General features: G+C 43.3%; 2 protein-coding genes and 1 pseudogene across 3 annotated transcripts; 2 read left to right on the plus strand and 1 right to left on the minus strand.

Moving 5' to 3' along the window:
* The first annotated feature begins 594 nt into the window (after positions 1-594).
* Positions 595-7,976, plus strand: LOC121585578 (annotated as a pseudogene).
* A 2,018-nt stretch (positions 7,977-9,994) lies between these two features.
* Positions 9,995-13,415, minus strand: LOC121586342 (glucose-6-phosphatase catalytic subunit 1-like). The gene is made up of 5 exons (XM_041902962.2): positions 13,106-13,415; positions 12,807-12,916; positions 11,698-11,809; positions 11,154-11,269; positions 9,995-11,039 (listed from the first exon to the last, which is right to left on the minus strand). The coding sequence occupies exons 1-5, from the start codon at positions 13,333-13,335 to the stop codon at positions 10,534-10,536; spliced, it is 1,074 nt and encodes a 357-aa protein (XP_041758896.1). The 5' UTR covers positions 13,336-13,415; the 3' UTR covers positions 9,995-10,533.
* Positions 13,416-15,032: 1,617 nt separating this feature from the next.
* On the plus strand, positions 15,033-19,871 carry g6pc1a.1 (glucose-6-phosphatase catalytic subunit 1a, tandem duplicate 1). 2 transcript variants are annotated; one of them, XM_045225966.1, is made up of 5 exons: positions 15,033-15,429; positions 15,615-15,724; positions 16,191-16,323; positions 18,291-18,406; positions 18,893-19,871. In XM_045225966.1, the coding sequence occupies exons 1-5, from the start codon at positions 15,212-15,214 to the stop codon at positions 19,399-19,401; spliced, it is 1,086 nt and encodes a 361-aa protein (XP_045081901.1). In that variant the 5' UTR covers positions 15,033-15,211; the 3' UTR covers positions 19,402-19,871. The 2 variants fall into 2 exon arrangements, with proteins under 2 accessions (XP_045081901.1, XP_041758883.1); XM_041902949.2 differs by having other exon boundaries at positions 15,036-15,429; positions 16,191-16,296.
* Positions 19,872-22,872: the final 3,001 nt, after the last annotated feature.

Raw genomic sequence — 22,872 nt, forward strand, 5'->3', positions numbered from 1 at the left:
TTATTCAAATAGAAAGTGGATGAAAGATATATTACCTGTATACTTGTATTTAGAATTTAAGTGCATTTCAATAAGTTCTCAATAAATGCTATAAGCCATTCTCGCTGGAAAAGTATTTTTAGCGGCTTTTATTTTGAAGGCAGAAGCTGACATTGGAAATACTAGCTACTGTTGCTACTGTTTCTTTGCTGCCAAAAGAACACAGCCAGTTCTGGCTACTGAGCTGCTGCGTAGACCAGTTAGCTTAGTAAACTCATCCATATTACAGTGATCTAAAATAGAGCTTGGATTTATGATATTATATTTCTTTAAAAAGGTGCAATATGCAGAAATTGCTCCACCATTTACTGGTTGCTAAAATTCTAATAGTTCGCCTAATTTCAGTTTATGTGACAAAACAAGCAAGTATAGTGTAGAGAATCATTGTACCATCTAAACTGTGGTGAACTTGCGCACAGGAAGCATAGAAATAGTGCATATAGCACAGATCTACCTTCTTAGACTTGCTTTCAATGACAATGATAGATCTATAACTGAAATTTCTATGTCAATTTAGTCGGGTCGCCCAAAAAGTTACATATTGCTGCTTTAAATATGGCATTTCAGTGTCAAAGGGACTGTTACATGTAAGAGGTATGAGAGAGAGTAACATCATATTTGTTTACCTTGTGCTTTTTTCAGACTTAGCTGGCACAGTCAGGAGCTTGCTAGCTGAAAAGGTGCTAGCTGAAAAGTTGCGAGCTAACATTAGCTTACAGCTAGCACGAGCTAGCTAGCTAGCTAACATTCTTACAGTAACTTGTCCTCATTTTGTGTGTAGCCCACTTTAGTTAGCTAGCAAGTTGTTGACAGGCAGAGTGAGACATTCCTTCCACGATGTCTAGTCTTCCAATGCCATGATGAAATGTTAATCAAAAGGCACATTAGCCACACAATAAATCAAGCTAGCTAGCCAGACTGAACTGGCATGGGTCTAGTTGTGTTTAACATCCCAACGCACGTGCTCATCCAATTACATGTTGTGAGTAGTGACGGCAAATTGTCTATCTCTCTGCAGTTTGTCATCTCAGTGGTGGCCTGCTCACCTGGTGAACTTAAAGAAGAAATCAATGGGAAGGAATAAACAGTTCAAGGCTTCAATGTCAAGCTCCAACACAGCATATTGTTTCCTGAGGGAGGTGGTCAGGTAAATACAGGAAGGCCAGAATGCATCAACTCTATCATCTTTGAAGTCACTGAACTACCCCTCTCTTTCTGGTGAGATAAGGATGGGGTCATTGTTGAGGTGGGCTGTAAGTGGTAGGAAGCAGGCTAACACCTAGTATCTTCCATCTCCAGCCAGATGACCATAGGCTGATTGGGGACGTGCCGGTGCTGCAGATGACATGGCAGGGGTTCAGCCCTAGAGGTGGGCCAGGAGGTGCAGCTGAAGGTGGACTGGGAGCGGAGGTTTGACCACAAGCAGCAACACTCAGGTACGAGCAGAGACAGGCTTACCTTATGTGCAGTGCAGAACTTTACAATTCAGCTTCTCAGAAACCATTACATGTAGGCTATTTATGCAATATGATTAAGCGGTGCATTCAGGTGCTTTTTTAAGTGTACTTGAAGGTACAGTTGCATAAATACTGAGTTATTTTTTACTTGGTCCTTAGGGCAACATCTAATCACAGCTATTGCAGATTCCATGTTTGGGTACAAGACCACATCCTCGTAAGTATGCAGTAAGCACATTGATTTCAGTGCTTGCACTTGTACACAAAAGTAATGCATTGGTTGACCATTAAATTAAGTGACCATTTCTGCACCGATCTTTCTCTTCCATTGGCATGTTCCAGGGAGATAGGGCATCAGCGCAGCACCGTAGAGCTGGACACTCCATGAAGCCGGCCCAGATGGAGGCCCTGGAGGCAGCAGTCAGTGAGAAGATTTGTGCTCATGTCCCTGTCACTGTTCAGGTCCTCTCGTTAGACGACTTAGACGACCCTGCATTGGAAAAGATGGGCATCATAACATGCATATAGAGTAAACACTCAAACATGCACCAGAGAAAAGACTATCAGTATAATACAATAAGTCACTACTCTGCTGCACTATTTCTCCATATTTCATGTCACTTGCCAAAGCTACATGGTGATATATTAACCCATGAGCTGTGTAGAGGGACTACTGTACATTTTAAACTCGTCATTGTTGTACATCTACAAGGTGAGGAGTGGTGGTCTCCTAGACAACGCAGCAGGGCCTATCCGGATTATCGACATTAAGGGCGTTGATGCTAACGTGCTGTGGGACCAGCCTCACTTACAGGTGACTCTCAAACTAAACACGGTAAACTTTATCTTAAACTTTTTCTATGTACAGTATTATGTTATGTTTATGCCATAACTACAACACCTCCTCTACTACTTTGCCAATGGATTTAATATGTGATACGATATAGCTCACCTCTTATGTTTTTAATGTGGCTTTATGGATGCAATGCTTCTCTTACTTTTGACAGATTGAATCTGATGTGGTGATTCAATCTGTCAAAAGTGAGAGTAGCATTTAATCCATAAAGCTATTTTAAGCCACATTCTGTTATTAGGTCATAAAACTCCTGGCAACTGACGAAGGAAAGAAGAACAAAATCATCCTGTTATTCCTAGTGGGCAACCAGGTCCTGAAGTATGCTGAGAAAAGCTACAGCAGAGAACGCTCACTGGTGTCCCTCCTCAAGTGTGTCCCGCAAAGCAATGTTCAATGTGGCAAAAACGTAAAATGCTATAAATTATGTATATACATTATAGTGATTTTTAAATGCAATACATGTGTTAAGAAATAAAGTCTCAAACACTTGATTTGACTGTGTTTGACAGAACAGGACCATATGATCATGTTGATGGAGTGGACAAGATCCAGAAGACTGAAGGCACTACAGAAGGTAAGCTACTGAAAACCTCCTGTTGCTCTGAAGTTACCTTATTCTGCCTTCAATTTAATCATTAACCAAACTGTTTTCATTTGACAGAGTAACCTGGGCCTACTGAGAGACATGGCTGTTCTAAAAGTCCCAGAAAGAGCAACCCAGAGAGAGGCAACTTCTTCACCTTACACAAGGGAGGGTCTTTCCACACATACTCCTATTTTCAGATGGACAAATGAAATGACTGGGTTGCTAATCTGTCATTAAAAACGTATCAGTTTATTAAAATAGTAAAGATAATGTTCCATTTTCTCCCCATTTAGAAAAGAGGTTGACAACAAGTTCATGAGCATCATAGCCAATGAAATAGGCACTGAGGTATTACTGTCTAATCTTCTTTACTGAAATGCATCTAAGTTATAAGTAGCATTAAAAACTGGGTGGTTCGAGCCCTGAATGCTGATTGGTTGAAAGATGTGGTATATCAGACTGTATACCACGGGTATGACAAAACATTTATTTTTACTGCTCTAATTACATTGGTAACTAGTTTATAACAGCAATAAGGCTGAGCGGTGTTACAGGAGGGGGTCGCAGTTCCGGAGCGACCCACTAGGTGTCATCCTCCGACAACCTTAGGCACCTCCTCACTCACAGTTGGGACTAATCATCATCCTATTGGTGTCACCTGTGTCTATCGGTTCACCTGTGTATTTATGCCCTCACTTCCCTGTGTTCTTGCTCAGTTTTCTCTGCTAGTTTCTCTATGTCCAGCAGTACTACTCAGTGTCTGATTGGAGATCTATGTACAGGTGAGAAGTGTTCTCCCTGTTTCGTTATTTGTTTCAGTCTTAGGTATTATTTCGTATTTTGGCTGTCTGCCGGTTTTTGGAGACTTATTTGCTCCGCCTTTCTTTTATCGTGATAAGTCTGTTATTTTGTATTTTAGCTTCGGGACCACCAGTAAAGATCCTTGTTTCACCTCTGCCTACTGCCTACTGTATATCCTGCACCGCACCTGGGTCACACCTCACCCCAACCCTTACAGATCGGGGGTTTGTGATATGGCCAATATACCACGGCTAAGGGCCGTGTCCAGGCACTCCGCGTTGCGTCGTGCTTAAGAACAGCCCTTAGCCGTGGTATATTGGCCATATACTACACCCCCTCGGGCCTTATTGCTTAACTGTACCATGACTGATTATATTGGAAATTGAGGTGTTCTGTTGTATTATGAATACCTAATACCTAATACAGCCCTCTAACCAATTGTACTATTATGTGTGTTTTTCCGCGTTATTTGTAATTTATTTTGTACATAATGTTTCTGCCATCGTCTCTTATAACCAAAAAGAGCTTCTGGATATCAGGACAGCGATTACTCACCTTGCATTGGACGAATATTCTTTCTTCAACGAGGCGGTCGCGAAGGATATCCTACAGACACCCGACAAGGCCCAGATCCCCGTCATTCGCGTGAGGAAGAGACGGAGATATCGCGGACGCAGATCCGGGTGCCTTGTAAGGATCCGACGGCGAGCGAGTAAACTGCCTCTCCCATCAATCCTACTAGCCAACGTTCAATCTTTTGAGAATAAAATGGACGAGTTAAGATTACGGTTATCCTACCAACGGGACATTAAAAACTGTAATATCTTATGTTTCACGGAGTCGTGGCTGAACGACAACAATGATAACATTCAGCTAGCAGGCTATACGCTACATCGGCAGGACAGAACGTCTGACTCTGGTAAGACAAGGGGCGGCGGTCTGTGTATATTTGTAAACAACAGCTGGTGCACAAAATCAAATACTAAGGGAAGTCTCGAGGTTTTGCTCGCCTGAGGTAGAGTATCTTATGATAAGCTGTAGACCACACTATTTACCAAGAGAGTTTTCATCTATATTTTTCATAGCTGTCTATTTACCACCACAAACCAATGCTGGCATTAAGATTGCTCTGAATGAGTTGTACAAGGCCATTAATCAACAGGAAAACGCTCATCCAGATGCAGCGCTCCTAGTGGCGGGGACTTTAATGCAGGGAAACTTAAATCCGTTCTACCTAATTTCTACCAGCATGTTAAATGTGCAACCAGAGGGAAAAAACTCTAGACCACCTTTACTCCACACACAGAGACGCATACAAAGCTCTCCCCTCGCCCTCCATTTGGCAAATCTGACCATAACTCTATCCTCCTGATTCCTGCTTATAAGCAAAAACTGAAGCAGGAAGCACCAGTGATTCGGTTAATAAAAAAGTGGTCAGATGACGCAGATGCTAAGCTACAGGACTGTTTTGCTAGCACAGACTGGAACATGTTCCGGGATTCTTCAGACAGCATTGAGGAGTACACCACATCAGTCACTGGCTTCATCAATAAGTGCATCGATGATGTCGTCCCTACAGTGACCGTACGTACATACCCCAACCAGAAGCCATGGATTACAGGAAACATCCGCACTGAGCTAAAGGGTAGAGCTGCCGCTTTCAAGGAACGGGACTCTAACCCGGACGCTTATAAGAAATCCCGCTATGACCTCAGACGAACCATCAAACAGGCAAAGAGTCAATACAGGTCTAAGATTGAATCATACTACACTGGCTCTGACGCTCGTTGGATGTGGCAGGGCTTGAAAACTATTACAGACTACAAAGGGAAGCACAGCCGCGAGCTGCCCAGTGACACAAGCCTACCAGACGAGCTAAACCACTTCTATGCTCGCTTCGAGGCAAGCAGCACTGAAGCATGCATGAGAGCACCAGCTGTTCCGGATGACTATGTGATCACGCTCTCCGTAGCCGATGTGAGTAAGACTTTTAAGCAGGTCAACATTCACAAGGCCGCAGGGCCAGACGGATTACCAGGACGTGTACTCCGAGCATGTGCTGACCAACTGGCAAGTGTCTTCACTGACATTTTCAACATGTCCCTGACTGAGTCTGTAATACCAACATGTTTCAAGCAGACCACCATAGTCCCCGTGCCCAAGAACTCTAAGATAACCTGCCTAAATGACTACCGACCCGTAGCACTGACGTCTGTAGCCATGAAGTGCTTTGAAAGACTGGTCATGGCTCACATCAACAGCATAATCCCAGAAACCCTAGACCCACTCCAATTTGCATACCGCCCCAACAGATCCACAGATGATGCAATCTCTATCGCACTCCACACTGCCCTTTCCCACCTGGACAAGAGGAAGACCTACGTGAGAATGCTATTCATTGACTACAGCTCAGCATTCAACACCATAGTGCCCTCTAAGCTCATCACTAAGCTAAGGATCCTGGGACTAAACACCTCCCTCTGCAACTGGATCCTGGACTTCCTGACGGGCCGCCCCAGGTGGTAAGGGTAGGTAACAACACATCTGCCACACTGATCCTCAACACGGGGGCCCCTCAGGGGTGCGTGCTCAGTCCCCTCCTGTACTCTCTGTTCACCCATGACTGCATGGCCAGGCACGACTCCAACACCATCATTAAGTTTGCCGACGACACAACAGTGGTAGGCCTGATCACCGACAACGATGAGACAGCCTATAGGGAGGAGGTCAGAGATCTGGCCGTGTGGTGCCAGGACAACAACCTCTCCCTCAACGTGACCAAGACAAAGGAGATGATTGTGGACTACAGGAAAAAAAAGAGGACTGAGCACGCCCCCCATTCTCATCGACGGGGCTGTAGTGGAACAGGTTGAGAGCTTCAAGTTCCTTGGTGTCCACATCACCAACGAACTATCATGGTCCAAACACACCAAGACAGTCGTGAAGAGGGCACGACAAAGCCTATTCCCCCTCAGGAGACTAAAAAGATTTGGCATGGGTCCTCAGATCCTCAAAAAATTCTACAGCTGCACCATCGAGAGCATCCTGACTGGTTGCATCACCGCCTGGTATGGCAACTGCTTGGCCTCTGACCGCAAGGCACTACAGAGGGCAGTGCGTACGGCCCAGTACATCACTGGGGCAAAGCTCCCTGCCATTCAGGACCTCTATACCAGGCGGTGTCAGAGGAAGGCCCTCAAAATTGTCAAAGACTCCAGCCACCCTAGTCATAGACTGTTCTCTCTGCTACCGCACGGCAAGCGGTACCGGAGTGCCAAGTCTAGGTCCAAAAGACTTCTCAACAGCTTCTACCCCCAAGCCATAAGACTCCTGAACAGCTAATCATGGCTACCCGGACTATTTGCACTGCCCCCCACCCCATCCTTTTTATGCTGCTGCTACTCTGTTAAGTATTTATGCATAGTCACTTTAACTCTACCCACATGTACATATTACCTCAACTACCTCAACTAGCCGGTGCCCCCGCACATTGACTCTGCAACGGTACCCCCCTGTATATATAGCCTCCCTACTGTCACTTTATTTTACTGTATATATAGCCTCCCTACTGTCACTTTATTTTACTTCTGCTCTTTTTTTCTCAACACTTTTTTTGTTGTTGTTTTATTCTTACTTTTTTTGTTTAAAATAAATGCACTGTTGGTTAAGGGCTGTAAGTAAGCATTTCACTGTAATGTCTGCACCTGTTGTATTCGGCGCATGTGACCAATAAAATTTGATTTGATTTGATTAATAAACCCTCCTGTTTTTTGTCTTATAGGAGACGTTAGTGTTCCTGACTGTTGGAGAGGAGAAGATACCAGGTGGTTCCTGCTGGTAGGACCCAGTGGGTCGGTAAGAACTGAAAGGGCTCTGCATTGGGAAATCCATGATTGGCCCCTGTTCAGGAGCTTGGATGTTTTGAGTTTTGACTTATGTAAAGTGGGTTCTTGCAGTGAATTAGTCACCAAGCCAGGGGGCACACTTTTACAAGAAAAAAGTAGATTATGGAAGATTTGCTACAGCATTTCAAAACAGATTTCAAACTCAAACAAATACTTTAACTGAAATTTGTAACAACGTGGTACTGTATCTGTGTCTGTATTGCAGTGTGCTGGAGATGCTCCAGGGCAAAGGGGTTGGGAAGAACTGAAGCTTCCAGGGCAAAGTCAACAGCATGGCACCCCGAAGTGAGGTGGGCTCCCTACTACAGGAACACTGCAAGAGTGAGCTGTAATAGATGATTGGAGTGTCTGAATCCCCCCCCAGAAACACCAACCTGGTCTCAGAGCATTTCATATTATTCTGTACGTAAATCCGAGACACTCCATTTAGTATAATATGTTACATTTCGTATGGTGTGTATTAATTTGTGGATGTCCATCACCCATTTCGTATGATATGTCACGAATGACAATTTGCATTATATGTTAAGAATTTGCAAAACTTACAATATGTTGCAAATATGCCAAACGTATTATATGTTACAAATTTGCCAAACGTATGATATGTTATAAATTCTAGCTAGGTGGCTAACATAGCTAGCTGGTTAACGTGAGCTAGGCTATGGGGTTAGGGTTAGGGGGTTAGGGTTAAGTTTAGGAGTTAGGTTAAAGGGTTAGGGTTAGGGGATGGTAAAAGGGTTAAGATTACGGTTAGGGCTAGGGGAAGGGTTAGCTAACGTGCTAAGTAGTTGCAAAGTAGCTAAAAAGTAGTAAGTCGCTGAAAAGTTGCTAATTAGCTAAAATGCTAAAGTTGTCCATGATGGGATTCAAACTCGCAATCTTTAGGTTGCTAGATGTTCGCGCTATACGCCTACTCATCCACCCCAACCAACCACCCTACTTTTGTTTTTGCCTTAAGTAACCATCTGTCTTATGTTACCATACCAAAGAGCTCAGTGACTTTCAACGTGGCACTGTCATAGGATGCCACCTTTCCAACAAGTCAGTCCGTCAAATTTCTGCCCTGCTAGAGCTGCCCTGGTCAACTGTAAGTGCTGTTATGTGAAGTGAAAACGTCTAAGAGCAACAAGGGCTCAGCTGCGAAGTGGTAGTCCACATAAGCTCACAGAATGGGACCGGCAAGTGCTGAAGCGCGTAGTGTCAAAAAATCGTCTGTCCTCGTTTGCAACACTCACTACCGAGTTCCAAACTGCCTCTGGAAGCAACGTCAGCACAATAGTTTGTCGGGAGCTTCATGAAATGGGTTTCCATGGCCGAACAGCTGCACACAAGCCTAAGATCACCATGCGCAATGCCAAGCGTCGGCTGGAGTGGTGTAAAGCTTGCAGCCATTGGACTCTGGAGCAGTGGAAACGCGTTCTCTGGAGTGATGAATCACGCTTCACCATCTAGCAGTCCGACGGACGAATCTGGGTTTGGCGGATGCCAGCAGAACGCTACTTGCTCCAATGCATAGTGCCAACTGTAACGTTTAGTGGAGGAGGAATACTGGTCTGGGTCTGTTTTTCATGGTTTGGGTTAGGCCCCTTAGTTACAGTGAAGGGAAATATTAATGCTACAGCATACAATGACATTCTAGACGATTCTGTGCTTCCAACTACTGTATGTGGCAACAGTTTGGGGAAGGCCCTTTCCTGATTCAGTATGACAATGCCCCCGTGCACAAAGCGAGGTCCATACAGAAATAGTTTGTCGAGATCGGTGTGGAAGAACTTGACTGGCCTGCACAGAGCCCTGACCTCAACCCCATCGAACACCTTTGGGATGAATTGGAATACCGACTGCGAGCCAGTGTATTTAAATAAATACGTTTGGACAGTCATTTTTATTTGGTCCGCTTTGAGGCTAGCAAATACATAACCAAAAGCAGGCCAGACTATCGATTAAAAACCTGGCAGTCAAATATTGATGGTTCAGCCAAGTCTGTCAGTTCTAAGTACTTGCAGGGAGTGACGTCTGTGTGACGTGTGGACCTATGTCATCAGGGATTATCAGTGAGTGTGGGGCCAGAGGCCAGGGCTCCATATAGGGTTGATGACCACTGGTTTGACTCTGTTTATATGTACTGTACAAATCGTTTTTTTTTTTTTTACAATGTGTATTTGTTCTGTAGACGCATGTCACTGATAGTGTGAGGATTTCAATTTTACCACTGCTGCAGTTTCAAAGTTTTGTGGACTTGCTGATAGTTTGTCAGTAATTTGTCATTAATGTTAGGAAACAATTAAACTGAATGTAGAATCATGTGTCTGAACTGATCCCTAATAGTATGTTTAGTAATGTTCAGTGATATATTTGAAAGATTTTTATTATAAATATCTGACAGAATTTCAAAAAATATATTAAACAGGAAAAATACTGTTACAAAACAAATATTAACAAAGTTATTTATATATAACATATTCTTAGAACGCACTGTAAAGCGGGCCACTAAAGTCCCTGACAGAGCTTTTGGGCTCATTTTCTCCTGGATTTGATCCGGCTTTATCTCGTTTTCAAAATGGGAACATTAACTTGCTGGACTCATGAGTTCGCACTGAACTACTTATAAATTATCATTTTTTATACAATCAAATCACAGGGTCTTAAGTGCCACTGAGTAATTCACTGGATAGTCCTTTCATTTTAGTGTTCACACTGTGTGTAAATAGGAAAATAAGACATTTGCAGTGAGTGACTGGATGAAAGTAGGGAAGACAAAGACCACAAGGGCTTGTTGATCGCTTGGGCTATTTGGGAAGAAAGTCAATGTATGAAATGATTAAGGATTAAAGCACGGTTCAATTCTGGAGTCATATCCATATCTGTACGTGTTGACCACCAACGACCTCACATATGCTTCTTGCTCTGCACGCTGCTCAGAGCTCCAGACACGCAGTAGGGGATGATGCTGACGGTTGCCAGGGGGACAGTGGCGCTCTTGCAGAAAGACAGTAGGTAGAAGACAGTGGCAGTGTGCGTGGGGGGCTTGAAGGAGTCAAAGAGGTGCAGCAGGAGCAGCGAGGTGACGATACATCCCGTCCTAAAGAGGGTGCTGCTGCTCTTCTTGCTCTCAGTGTAGAGGGGCGAGTGCAGGCCCAGGCCCAGGCCAAACAGGGTGCCCATGTTGCGCAGGAGGCTGGCGAAGGGGGTGGAGTCCATGTGGACCCATTCGGCTCTCACACACCACTTCTGGGCTTTCTCTAGGGTCCACAGCAGGTCCACGCCTAGAGCCTTCAGCAGCACGTAGAAGCCCACAGCGAAGGAGAGCAGGAAGAGGGTGGTGTAGAAGTACTTCTTCAGACTGGCTCCGTAGATCCACTGGGTTCTTTTGAAGGCCTCGGCCACAACCATACCTGGAAATCAAATAGAAAACGTAATATTAGCATCATGTAGTTGAACAATCTGCACATTTTGTACCATATTTATGAGGGTTGTTATAAGGGCTGGTATAAGGGCTTCATACTGACCTGTGATGACTCCACAGATGACCTGGTGGGGGAAGTGGGCAGCAATGAAGACTCTGGAGAGACAGACACACACCTGGACCGCCCAGAAGAATGCCCACAGAGTGCCCCGCAGATACCTGCCCAGACAAGGGGAGAGGGAGAGGAACCTTCAGCAAATACATCTTTAAGCGTTTTGAAATTTGTCTGGCTGCTAAGATAGTGTATAAGAAACCTTGAATACCAGTAAATGTGCAAATGAATATTATTCACAGCAGGGGAATTTGTTTTTCCTGTGTCACTACAGGTAAATAGGCTTCTACTGCTACACATGTAATACTTTTAATAGACTGTTGCTTCCTTTGATTTTACAACAAAACCGCTCGAATGGAATCTTTTGCACATCCCCTTCCCTTCGACAACTGAAGTTAGTTTTCAGGGTAAATCATCAACTACAGTGCTTCACAGATAGGTGGGAGAAAACTGATAAGCACTGAACGAAAGATGGCAAACAAGAACAAGATCACTGAGGACAAGAGAAAGAGGGGTTGAAGGTTCTGGAACTTACAGGCCCTTGGAGGAAGATCTCGTCTCACTCTTGGTCAGCATGATGGCTAGGATGGAGGTGACCAGAGTATAGTAGACGCCTGCGGCTCCCATAGCGTGGCCGGAGGGACTGCCTACCAGGCACACAGACAGAGAAGCATACTTCAGTCAATGGTCATAGCACTTTATTCAAGTAAAATGAAAACCCAACACAATACTATATAATATTGTAAACCATGAATATTATCAACATCATTACAATTATAAAGCGTTGGCTATATTCACTGAATCATAGCATATACACTCCCATACACATATAAGCTAAAACTTTTAATTTGTCTCTATATTCCAGCATTTTGGATTTGAGATAAAATGTTTCATATGAGGCAACAGTACAGAATGTGACCTTTTATTTGAAGGTATTTTAAAAAATATTTGTTTTACCGTTTAGAAATGAAAGCACTTTGTTGAAAGCACTTTACAAAAAAGTTACTCCAAAATGACACAATACATTATTTACCATTAATTTCTATTAGGCACAACATAATCTAAAATGCAACCAAAACAAACTGCAAATGCATCCATACATTTGCAGAGTCACAAGCTTGATGTAGTCATTGTGAGATAGAAATATGGGATCAAATTCTAAACCTTTGACTACATACTTGCTGGATGCATTTGCAGTTTGTTTTGGTTGCGTTTCGGATGATGTTGTGCCCAATAGAAATGAATGGTTAATAATGTATTGTGTCATTTTGAATAACTTTTTTTGTAAAGGGCTTTCAACAAAGTGCTTTCATTTCTAAATGGTAAAAGAGCTATGTATGAAAATACCCTCAAAGTGAATTTGTCCAAATACTTATGACACTTTCAAATGGGGGGACTAGATACATAAAGTGCTTTCATTTCTAAATGGTAAAACAGATATGTATGAAAATACCCTTATATAAAAGGTGACATTCTGTACTGTCACCTCATATGAAAAATCTGATCTCTAATCCAAAATGCTGGAGTATAGAGCCAAATTAAAAGTTTTCACTTCACTTTCCAAATAAATATGCAGGGGAGTGTATATTTCATATCATAAGGCACTATGGTAAAAGTATATGGAAGTAAAGTGATGCTTCTTACCTGGGCCAGTTTCACAGGTCATGGGGTACTGTTCAATGTGAGGTGCAGTGGTATTGATGTAGTAAGGTGTTTCATGGACCCACCAATACGGCCTCTCACCAAACAGAATCCTTAGGAAGGAAAGCACAAGCCACTTAGAATTAAGATGAATGCGGGGAATTTAAGTCTATTGCATTTTATTTTAATTAAATTGACAGGGACTGTGCACATTTATCAACATTTCAACTTGCCAGATGTAGCCCAGTAACCATTTATTTGCATAAACCATACATAACACATTCATAAACAGTACGACTCACCACTTGAAGACCAGGTTGAGCCAGTCTCCGATCACTGCCACCCAGATGAGCTTGATGCCCACCGACTCCCGCAGGTGGAACCAGAGAGGGAAGAAGATGAAGAAGGTGTTCCTGAGGTCAGCAGCCCAGGACACCCACAGGAACAAACCCTGGGCATCCTTATAGTTGGTCTGGAGGTAATTAGTGGTGCTCACCCCATAGCCCTGCATGGCATTCATGACTGTCTCCATTTTCGAGCTGTCCCTAGTGAATTGTCAGTCTAGGAAGCCAATATGAGATGTGGTGGGGTATGAGAGCACTGTATATAGGAGTCTGCCTGTTGTTTTTATACCAGAGCGACCCACCACCCAAAGGCATGTACAGCCTGATCTTTGGACCTTGCACATGTGTAATAAAACACAGCGGGGCAGGGGAGTTTGGGAGGGTTGTACTAAGGAGAGAGACCATACAAATAAGTACAAAGAATGGGTAAAAACAATAGTCAATCAGTGTCTCTGTGTCTCTCACCCTGAAATAGACAAAAATACTTCATTTATGATTGACCAGTGGAATTCAAATTCAAACCTAACAAATAGCCTACACAATACAGTTTGTGGCAAAACAAGCCAAGCAAGGGGATGTGTGGACAACGGCATTGCTTTTGCTTTTATCTATTGAAATGCAAAACCCAATGTTTTACTACACTACAGTCTGCTTTATCTGTAATACAGTAAGTTGTCCTTGTAAGACCATGAAATGGATAAGATAGGGACTAGAAGAGTCACACAAATGCACAGACTTCACTAAGCCCACTTTCTGGCCAGTTTTAAACAACACATTTAAAAAATAAGAAATCAAAAACATTTGAATTATAAAAAGGCTAATATATATATATTGACAATATGCTAAATACGCCCATCCTTCGACAACTTGCAGACAATAATCTGTCAGTTATATAATACATTTCTGACGACTTTGTGAAAATTGAGTCTGGCCAGAATCCAGCGGCTAGCCCACCTGTCGGTTACATAAAGGAATCAATCATTAAATGGTTTGGGACTTACTCAGGAGATGCTGAGAAGATAAATGACCAATAAAACTAGGTCCTGGATATGGTAATCACTCTACTGTAAATAGGTCAGACTAGGCAACCCCCAAGCCAGGGTTTTATCTCGGAAAGAAATAGCCAATGAACTATTATCATTATAGCAGGTCACAAAGTCAATTGTGAATTGTCAATGGATTTAGTCCCATTCGTTTCACATGTTAATGATGGATGTGGTTGAGGTAGTAGGACATAAATAGGTCAATCAATTTTCATTGGACTGCTTAAAGTGTCCTTGCTACTATCCTCGCCAAGAGACGTATAGTCCTGGAGTGGAAAAACATTCACCCACCATTGCACAGTCATCCTGTTTCAGGGGCTAGCTTATCACTCCAGAGCAGACCACCTCTGTTTACCGCCTTTGGCAGCAGGAGCTCCATGGAGGGGTGTAGGCTCAGTGGCGGACTTACCATTAGGCAACCAAGGCAATTGCCTGGGGCCTCATATCATCAGTGAGACCTCCAGGGGGCCCCCATTGATTTTGTTAGTCAACCAGATATAATTTAGTATGAACATCGCATAAGTCAAGGCAAAATGTGTAGAATTGCAGGAAATTAGCTTTAAAACTGCAACATTTTCTCTCCTCCCCATAGCAAAATGTGTAGAATTGCAGGAAAGCAGCTTTGAAACTGCAACGTTCTCTATTCATAGCAAAATGTGTATAATTGCTGGAAATTAACTTTAAAATTATATATTTTTTATCTCCGCTGCCAAGAGGGAGGCCGTTAAAATGTTTTGCCCGCGAGGTGGGTGTGGGGTTAACCAAATATCACTTAGGCCAGGGGCCTCAGACTGGCCTCCAAATCACTAAGTCCACCCCTGTGTAGGCTAAAGGTTAGGGAGTATGTCTGCAACAACCTCCAGGAGGCAAACAAATGCCCTAACCTTGAATAAAGTCCAGTGGGAACAACAGACTGAACGACAGTCCTGGAGCTCAAGAGGACTACTCCTGACCATTCTCCAATCCTCTCCCAGCTTTGGTGTACCTTCCCTGGGGACTGATCTGGATCAACACCACAGTCATGGATATTTTCCACAGCTGGGGGGTGGAGGTGGCCGTCCATCTGCAGACCCAGTATGGGCATTATGAGGGCTGGTTTAGCCTAGCCTCTACAGTGGCAGACCTGCATACCACCTTCTTTTGTTTCTTCCCAGTCTGGTTCTATCTACGCAGGGATGTGGGTGTAAAGCTCATCTGGGTGGCTGTCATCGGGGACTGGCTCAACCTGGTCATGAAGTGGTAAGGAACGGATTCAATTGGTTTTCTGTCATTGGTTTGTCATGGATTTTGGTACACATTGCGATTTAGTACACATAAACAAGAACTTACGCTGACTTGAACATAATTTAAAATGGAAATTGTCATTATATATTGCAAAGTCGTAACATTTCAAAGAGTTTAACGATGTTCTCTCTCCATGGCAGGGTTCTATTTGGAGAGAGACCCTATTGGTGGGTCCATGATACCCGCTTCTATGGGAAAGATCCAGCCCCTGCCTTAAAACAATTCCCCATCACCTGTGAAACTGGACCAGGTAGGCAATGCCATAGATAGATGTGTGCCAGAGTCTAGCACTGATTATCACTCAACACACCTCAAGATTATAGCAGTCTTGGCAAATGGAAGCATTATTTGCTTAACCTATATCTAATAAATGACTGATAACAGTACTATAGTGCCATAACAACCTTTGCACTTATTGATTCCCATTCCGCAGGGTAAATACATAGAGAATAATCTTATCTGGAAAGGAATTCGGTAGTGTAGTGTGTCATTTTTGTTTCACTAATTGCATCTTCAGGGTGTGTGTCCACTGTCCAAATAAGACAACAAAACAGGGATGGGAAAGAGGTGGAATGTGATTATGGGAAAATACTGCAGACAATAGATACTGAACAAAGAGACTTTACCATCATATCCCTGGTAGCCAGATATGTGTGTGCTTTAGCCAACTCTTATATCCTAAATGGTCAATGAAGCCAAAGTGCTGTTTTTCATAGGAAGCCCTTCGGGTCATGCCATGGGCTCGGCTGGGGTGTGGTACGTGATGATAACGGCTGTCTTCTCAGTGGCGGCAGAAAGACGGTTCCCCCCTCTCCTGTACAAGTGGGTCAAAGAGAAGTGGAGTCAATGGTGGTGTTACTGCTTATACCCAATTCAATGCTTACAGATCTACACAAAGTGCCTGGGAGTTAGGGCAGGGGTGGGAAAACTACGGCCCTCCAGTCAATGTTATTCGGCCCGCGAGGGAGACCATACAGAGGTAGATTTGTTTGTTTTGGGGAAATTATTATTTTGGTTTAAAAAACCACTCCAGGCTATTCTTGAACATCTGAAACTACTGTAAATACACTGCTCAAAAAAATAAAGGGAACACTTAAACAACACAATGTAACTCCAAGTCAATCACACTTCTGTGAAATCAAACTGTCCACTTAGGAAGCAACACTGATTGACAATAAATTTCACATGCTGTTGTGCAAATGGAATAGACAACAGGTGGAAATTATAGGCAATTAGCAAGACACCCCCAATAAAGGACTGGTTTCGCAGGTGGTGACCACAGACCACTTCTCAGTTCCTATGCTTCCTGGCTGATGTTTTGGTCACTTTTGAATGCTGGCGGTGCTTTCACTCTAGTGGTAGCATGAGACGGAGTCTACAACCCACACAAGTGGCTCAGGTAGTGCAGCTCATCCAGGATGGCACATCAATGCGAGCTGTGGCAAGAAGGTTTGCTGTGTCTGTCAGCGTAGTCTCCAGAGCATGGAGGCGCTACCAGGAGACAGGCCAGTACATCAGGAGACGTGGAGGAGGCCGTAGGAGGGCAACAACCCAGCAGCAGGACCGCTACCTCCGCCTTTGTGCAAGGAGGAGCAGGAGGAGCACTGCCAGAGCCCTGCAAAATGACCTCCAGCAGGCCACAAATGTGCATGTGTCTGCTCAAACGGTCAGAAACAGATTCCATGAGGGTGGTATGAGGGCCCGATGTCCACAGGTGGGGGTTGTGCTTGCAGCCCAACACCGTGCAGGATGTTTGGCATTTACCAGAGAACACCAAGATTGGCAAATTCGCCACTGGCGCCCTGTGCTCTTCACAGATGAAAGCAGGTTCACACTGAGCACGTGACAGACGTGACAGAGTCTGGAGACGCCGTGGAGAACGTTCTGCTGCCTGCAACATCCTCCAGCATGACCGGTTTGGCGGTGGGTCAGTCATGGTGTGGGGTGGCATTTCTTTGGGGGGGCCGCACAGCCCTCCATGTGCTCGCCAGAGGTAGCCTGACTGCCATTAGGTACCGAGATGAGATCCTCAGACCCTTTGTGAGACCATATGCTGGTGCGGTTGGCCCTGGGTTCCTCCTAATGCAAGACAATGCTAGACCTCATGTGGCTGGAGTGTGTCAGCAGTTCCTGCAAGAGGAAGGCATTGATGCTATGGATTGGCCCGCCCGTTCCCCAGACCTGAATCCAATTGAGCACATCTGGGACATCATGTCTCGCTCCATCCACCAACGCCACGTTTCACCACAGACTGTCCAGGAGTTGGCGGATGCTTTAGTCCAGGTCTGGGAGGAGATCCCTCAGGAGACCATCTGCCACCTCATCAGGAGCATTCCCAGGCGTTGTAGGGAGGTCATACGGGCACATGGAGGCCACACACACTACTGAGCCTCATTTTGACTTGTTTTAAGGACATTACATCAAAGTTGGATCAGCCTGTAGTGTGGTTTTCCACTTTAATTTTGAGGGTGACTCTAAATCCAGACCTCCATGGGTTGATAAATTTGATTTCCATTGATAATTTTTGTGTGATTTTGTTGTCAGCACATTCAACTATGTAAAGAAAAAAGTATTTAATAAGATTATTTCATTCATTCAGATATAGGATGTGTTATTTTAGTGTTCCCTTTATTTTTTTGAGCAGTGTATAAAGTATGTTGAAATGGTAATAGACCGATATATTTTCAAATAACTGCCCTTTCTCTGGCCCTCAAATATATTTTTTGGACGAACAAATCTGTAAAAAAAAAACTTAGTTAGGGTGAAGGATCTATTGTTGTTTCGGAGCAGGGCCTTAGTTAATTTTTCTTCCCCAGTTTCTTGCAAGTGGGGCTGTGGATGCTGCTGTGTACAGTAGAGCTGCTGGTGTGCATGTCCAGAGTCTACATGGCTGCCCATTTCCCGCACCAGGTCATCAGTGGGGTCATCACAGGTCAGAGAACCAGGGCTTGACCTAGATTTCAAGATGCAGCTTGTACCCCTAGCAGGTTGTGCTGACCTGAACCGAACTGTGCTGGCTTGGTTATTTTCCTTTCACATTGTCGTCCTTTCCAGGAACTGTGTTGAATGCGCAACCAGGCCAGCACAGTACAGCTCGGCTTAGCTTGGTTTGGATCAGCAAGTACACTGTAAAAAAAATACTGTTGTTTTTATGGTAACTTACTGGCAGCCAGTAAACTTTACAGTAATATACTGTCAAACCCAAGTTTCTTTGGAATTTACAGTAACATACTGTACTTTTTACAGTACAGTTTTTACTGTAAAGTTTACAGTAATGTACTATTAAACCAAAGTTTCTTTCGAATTTATGGTAAAATACAGTAAGTTACCGTAAAAGAACTAGATTGTTCTTTACAATATAAAAGGGGTATTGGGTTTCGATTCTGTTCTACAATGTTCTTGTCTACATCCATGGCAGGTATCATGGTGGCTGAGGTCTTCTCCAGAGTGCAATGGATCTACAGAGCCAGTCTGAAGAAGTACTTCTACACCACCCTCTTTCTGCTCTCCTTCGCTGTGGGCTTCTACGAGCTGCTGAAGGCTCTAGGCGTGGACCTGCTGTGGACCCTAGAGAAAGCCCAGAAGTGGTGTGTGAGAGCCGAATGGGTCCACATGGACTCCACCCCCTTTGCCAGCCTCCTGCGCAACATGGGCACCCTGTTTGGCCTGGGCCTGGGCCTGCACTCGCCCCTCTACACTGAGAGCAAGAAGAGCAGCATCCCCTTCAGGGTGGGATGTATCACTGTCTCTTTATTGTTGCTACAGGTCCTGGATGGCTTGACGTTCTCCTCCAGAGACCAGGCAATGTTCTATGTGTTGTCCTTTAGTAAGAGTGCTGCTGCTCTCTTCATCCCCACAGCTCTGGTTCCCGGAGGACTCTCCTGGATCTTCCCAGGTAGTGGGGCGGCTAAGCTGAAATTTTCATAACAACCATTCACTTTATGATAAAAGCACTACATTTGGCCGAGGTAGGTTTATATAAATATTTAGATATCAGGCCATGGTAGCCATCTTACAAAATAGCCACTGAAAGTAACACAACATTTTACAATTCAGGAGTGTTTTGATATAATTGCACCAAATTTGTTACAGAGGTAGATGTATGTGCCCTGAAAATATGTATATATGGAGTTACCACAGATTTGGCCCCTTGGACACAGCAGCCATTTTACAAAATGGCAACATAATGTAATACTTTTTTACAATTTGGAATGACTGTTTTGAGATAACTGCACCAAATGTGCTACGTAGGTACATTATGTACCCTGAAAGAATTAAGAAATGGAAACCCCACAGATTTGGCCCCTGGCGGCCGGCTCTCTCGTAGCCGGCCGCGACCGGGAGACCCATGGGGCGGCGCACAATTGGCCCAGTGTCGTCTAGGGTAGGGGAGGGAATGGCCGGCAGGGATGTAGCTCAGTTGGTAGAGCATGGCGTTTGCAACGCCAGGGTTGTGGGTTTTTCATACCCCCACAGGGGGTATGAAAAAAAATAAAAAAATGAAAAAAAGAATAATGTATGCACTCACTAACTGTAAGTCGCTCCGGATAAGAGCGTCTGCTAAATGACTAAAATGTAAAAATGTAAATGTAAATATCGTAAAACTGTTATACAATGCAGAAGGACTGTTTTGAGATAACAGCACCACATTTAGTACAGAGGTAGATGTACAGTGCCTTCAGACAGTATTCATACCCCTTGAATTATTCCACATATTGTTGTGTTACAGCCTAAATTCAAAATGGATTACATTTATTTATTTTTATCGCACCCATCTGCACACAATATCCCATAATGACAAAGTGAAAACATATTTTTAGAAATGTTTGCAAATTAATATTTAGGCTTGCCATAACAATGGGGTTGACTGAAGACATGTCATCTTTTCATTTTTAATTAATTAGAAGAAAAAGTATTCGAAAAGCATACATCCACATTGACATTATGTGGTATTGTGTGTAGGCCAGTGACTAAAATCCCCCCCCCCCCATTTTCATGCAGTTTTACAGCAGATTTTCAGCAATTCTAAACATTTTGCCATAGGGTGGAGGCAAATGATTGCAGTTTTTAATATGATAACTGATGATCAATGGGCTTCACCCTGGTCGGTAATTCGACCATGCTTTCTACAAGTTTAGATAGCTGGCCGCTAGACTAATTTACCAATCCCCCCCCCCAAAATTGCTGACATTAGCTAATTAAGTGCTGATGCACAACTAAATTCCAAAATTGCACCTCTCTCAGAGCATTTATACTGGAGTTTCTCTATTTCATTGTGGTTATGTCTCTTGGGTTCATATTAACACACGCTCTTTTATCTGAAACTTGTGAATGATGCTGGTGAATGATACTGTGCTGGTGTGGCTCATTCAATGACAACAGGAGGACAAAGGGTGATTATCAGGCCCTGGACTCTGGACCATGAGCAGTGAGGATCAAGACTGGTTGTACTATAATCTATGTACCACAGGGATGTCAGACTGCTGACTAACTCTTTTTACTTTTACCACTGTAGATGCTGCTGTGTAGCTTCTGATGGAATCCTAGACATTCAAGACTTATATATGGATATGGTTATGCACAGGTGGTGAATATGATCATGCATCTGACTTTTTTTGTTGTTGTTGCAGTTAGCCTGGTTGATTTTAAGAAGTTAAAGTGTTTGACCATTTTTTACATTTTATTTACTAGATATTGTGAACAAGATTGCCGAGATTAACTAATGAGTAATATCAGACAGAGATTGTCATACTTTTGAGTTTGATTGTTCTTCCGAGAAAGATTCGGTCCTGTTTTTCCAAAATGCCAATGCTGATTAATTTTCACCAGAGCCAGGCATTAAACATTAACTACCAGGCCATCATTCCTCAGCTCAATACATAGCAACACTATTTCTCTGTACCTCATGCCACTGACGTTGGGGGTTTTGGGCATGGAGGTTCAAAGAGCAGTACTTTTTGTGTGCACCATGTGTATCTGTGCATTAGTGATACATACCCAGTATACTGTTTCAAACAAACATACCAGCAATAAATCAATAAAGACTTTACTGTACATTGTCACATGTCAACACTACTGTACAAAATCACCTTAACCCCGATATGAAGTCGGTGACAATCCAGCCTATCATAGACAAGTATTGTGACGTACATGCATATTTCCTATGGTGACATAATACTGTACATCCATCCAACCTAGGGTTGCAAAGCTACCAGTAATGTGCCAAAGTTGAATATTCGGTAATTAATAGGCAATCTATGGCAACTGGTCATTTATACATTAATAACTTTTTTTTAAAGTATTCATACGTACTCATTGTTTATATCTGTGTCCATATTGTCCTTGAGTTTCTAGTGGATAGACTATATGGTTAAAGAGAAAATAGCCTAATTAACCCTGTAGACCCCAATAGAATTCTAGAATGCTGCTGTAGATTAATGAGAATTTTCAAGATAAAGCTCATTTTCTTACACATTTCAAACAGACATAGCTCAAAAACAAATACCAAATGACAATTACAAGTTTTAAAGAGCACAACCTCTTCTTTAACATGACGCCACATTCATGTCAATAGGAATAACACTATTTTGTCTTTAATTGTGTAAAGACACTCACTATCAAAAAACGATTAAAACAAAATTCTAGAGTATTTAAATTGTAGTACATTTGATTAAATTACTCACTCAAAATGTACTAAGTATAATATATTAAACTTATAAATATTATTTACATTTAAATATTTGTAAAATAATCCAAAATGTGACCAGAGGACAATATTCAGAAAGTATTTCAAAACCCACAAAATAGGCGATTTGATTGACAACGATTCTTACTTCTGTAACAATGTAAAAATTCAAACAACTATTCAGAGACTATTTCAAAATGTAGATAGCCTCTCTCAATAAGATTTATTAGCCGTCTTCATCGACCTGGCCAAGGCTTTCGACTCTGTCAACCACCGCATTCTTATTGGCAGACTAAATAGCCTTGGTTTCTCAAATGACTGCCTCGCCTGGTTCACCAACTACTTCTCAGATAGAGTTCAGTGTGTCAAATCGGAGGGCCTGTTGTCTGGACCTATGGCAGTCTCTATGGGGGTGCCACAGGGTTCAATTCTTGGGCCGACACTTTTCTCCGTGTATATCAATGATGTCGCTCTTGCTGCTGGTGACTCTCAGATCCACCTCTACGCAGACGACACCATTTTGTATACATCTGGCCCTTCATTGGACACTGTGTTAACAAACCTCCAAACGAGCTTCAATGCCATACAACAATCCTTCAGTAGCCTTCAACTGCTCTTAAACACTAGTAAAACTAAATGCATGCTTTTCAATCGAACGCTGCTAGCACCCGCCCACCCGACTAGAATCACCACTCTCGACGGTCGGGACCTAG

This window comes from Coregonus clupeaformis, chromosome 2, assembly GCF_020615455.1.
Source record: "Coregonus clupeaformis isolate EN_2021a chromosome 2, ASM2061545v1, whole genome shotgun sequence".
NCBI lineage: Eukaryota > Metazoa > Chordata > Actinopteri > Salmoniformes > Salmonidae > Coregonus > Coregonus clupeaformis.